General features: G+C 34.1%; 1 protein-coding gene across 1 annotated transcript; it reads left to right on the forward strand.

Moving 5' to 3' along the window:
* The first annotated feature begins 468 nt into the window (after positions 1–468).
* LOC126891441 (putative protein TPRXL) lies at positions 469–1,278 on the forward strand. The gene has a single exon (XM_050660618.1). The coding sequence runs from the start codon at positions 469–471 to the stop codon at positions 1,276–1,278; it is 810 nt and encodes a 269-aa protein (XP_050516575.1).
* Positions 1,279–1,911: the final 633 nt, after the last annotated feature.

Here is a 1,911-nt window from a genome sequence, read left to right on the forward strand (position 1 = left end):
TGTTCTTCGTCAAAAAGTAAGTAAAATGACTTCACTTATTCGGACTTACTTGTTTATTCACGAAAACAATAATAAAATATTCACCTATTATAATGAAATGAGATGCTATTCGTTAAAAATTCGCATCAAAAACTTATGACCTTAAACATAATACAGTACTATTCTCAATAATTGATTCTGAATTCTGAGTTTTGTAAAGGTTTTAAAAATCATTCGTTGCGTTTATTCTGTAAAATAAAAAATAGTCTTTATTAATTATTATTGGTTTGACTACATCGATTGTGCAATAAATAAAACTATCACCTCGTCTTGATAATGTTCATCGTTTTTTGAGATTTTGATGTTGATTGATCATAATAATAAGTTGAGCATCCTTAAAATAAAAAAGTTATTTCGCTATTTCACTATTTTTATTGAAAACTTTTTCTTGCAGTGTCGAATCGCCGTACTATTGAAATGTTCCAAAACATGAACATTAAACTGAATATCAACAAAAATGAAAATAGTAAACCGACTGTCTCATCAACTGACAAGCAAGTTACCAAAAGAAAACACCCTACCTTATCCCCCATAATATCTACAAACAACATAGAAAGTTTTGAGGATTTTTGTTCCGATGATAGTGTCAAAGACCCAGATTACGAGTATTCGAATGGTGATGCAAATAACCGTAGAAGTTCAAGCAGCTCAAGTGGTTCGAACAGCTGCTCCTGTAGTTCAAGCAGTTCGTCCAGTTCAGATTCTGAAGCAGATCAAGCTTGTTCAAAAGCAGTTGCGCCATCTAAAATAGAAAATATCCTGAGGTGTTTTTCGTCATCTAGCACCAACGAAGATGAAACTCCACGCGATTGTGTTGCTGAACCAGTAGCTGGAAGGTTTACAAATAACAATTTTAGTAACCCTTCTGATCCCGTAGCTTCACGGTCTACAATTTCTGCAGATATAGCTTCTCCATGTATTGAAGGTAATGAAAATGTTAATTCGAGAAAAGAACGGAAACGAAAAGCTACACCCAATAACTGGTTACGCGCCAAAGCGAAAATTTTGAGAAATTCTGGTAAGTCTTACTTGTCTAATTCAAAAAAAGAAATGACCATAGTCCCTGCAAAGTCTTTAAAAGCACCATGTTCTGAAAAATGCAAACAAAATTGTGTACAAAAGATTACAGAAACACAACGCCAGCAAATTTTTGATAACTATTGGACCATGGGAGACTTGCAGAGACAACGTGAATTTATTCTACGCCATCTTTCAGTGGTTGAACCAAGATATTCGTAAAAAATGCATAATAGTAATCGTGGAAAAAATAATGCTTTTTATTTTACTGTTAATAATGAACGAATTAGAGTATGTAAAATATTTTTTAAAGCCACGTTAGATATTACTGATACTACAGTCCGCACCGTACTTAAGAAGAAGAATAACGCATGTGGAATACTAGATCTGGACAATCGAGGCAAACATAGCCAACATTTTACTATTGATCCTGCTATAAAAGAGGGTATTAGACGCCACATAGACTCCATACCTAAAATTGAAAGCCACTACTGTCGGTCCGACACAAAGAGGCTTTATATTGATGGAGATAAAACTATAGCAGAGTTGCATAGAGATTATGAACTCGATTGCGATTCAAAAGATCTACCAAGCGGCAATTACTTAATGTATTATAAAATTTTTACCAGCGAATTTAACATTGCCTTTTTCCAACCGAAAAAGGATCAGTGTCAGGATTGCACATCTTTTAGTAATGCCGTAGAAAAAGATAAGGAAGAGTTGAGGAAAATGTATGATACGCACTTAAAAGAAAAGAATCTAGCAAGATAAAATAAAGAAGACGACAAACAGTATACTCCCGATAATTGTATTGTAGCCGTGTATGATCTTCAAGCTGCAATGCCTTGTCCTAGA

This window comes from Diabrotica virgifera, chromosome 9, assembly GCF_917563875.1.
Source record: "Diabrotica virgifera virgifera chromosome 9, PGI_DIABVI_V3a".
NCBI lineage: Eukaryota > Metazoa > Arthropoda > Insecta > Coleoptera > Chrysomelidae > Diabrotica > Diabrotica virgifera.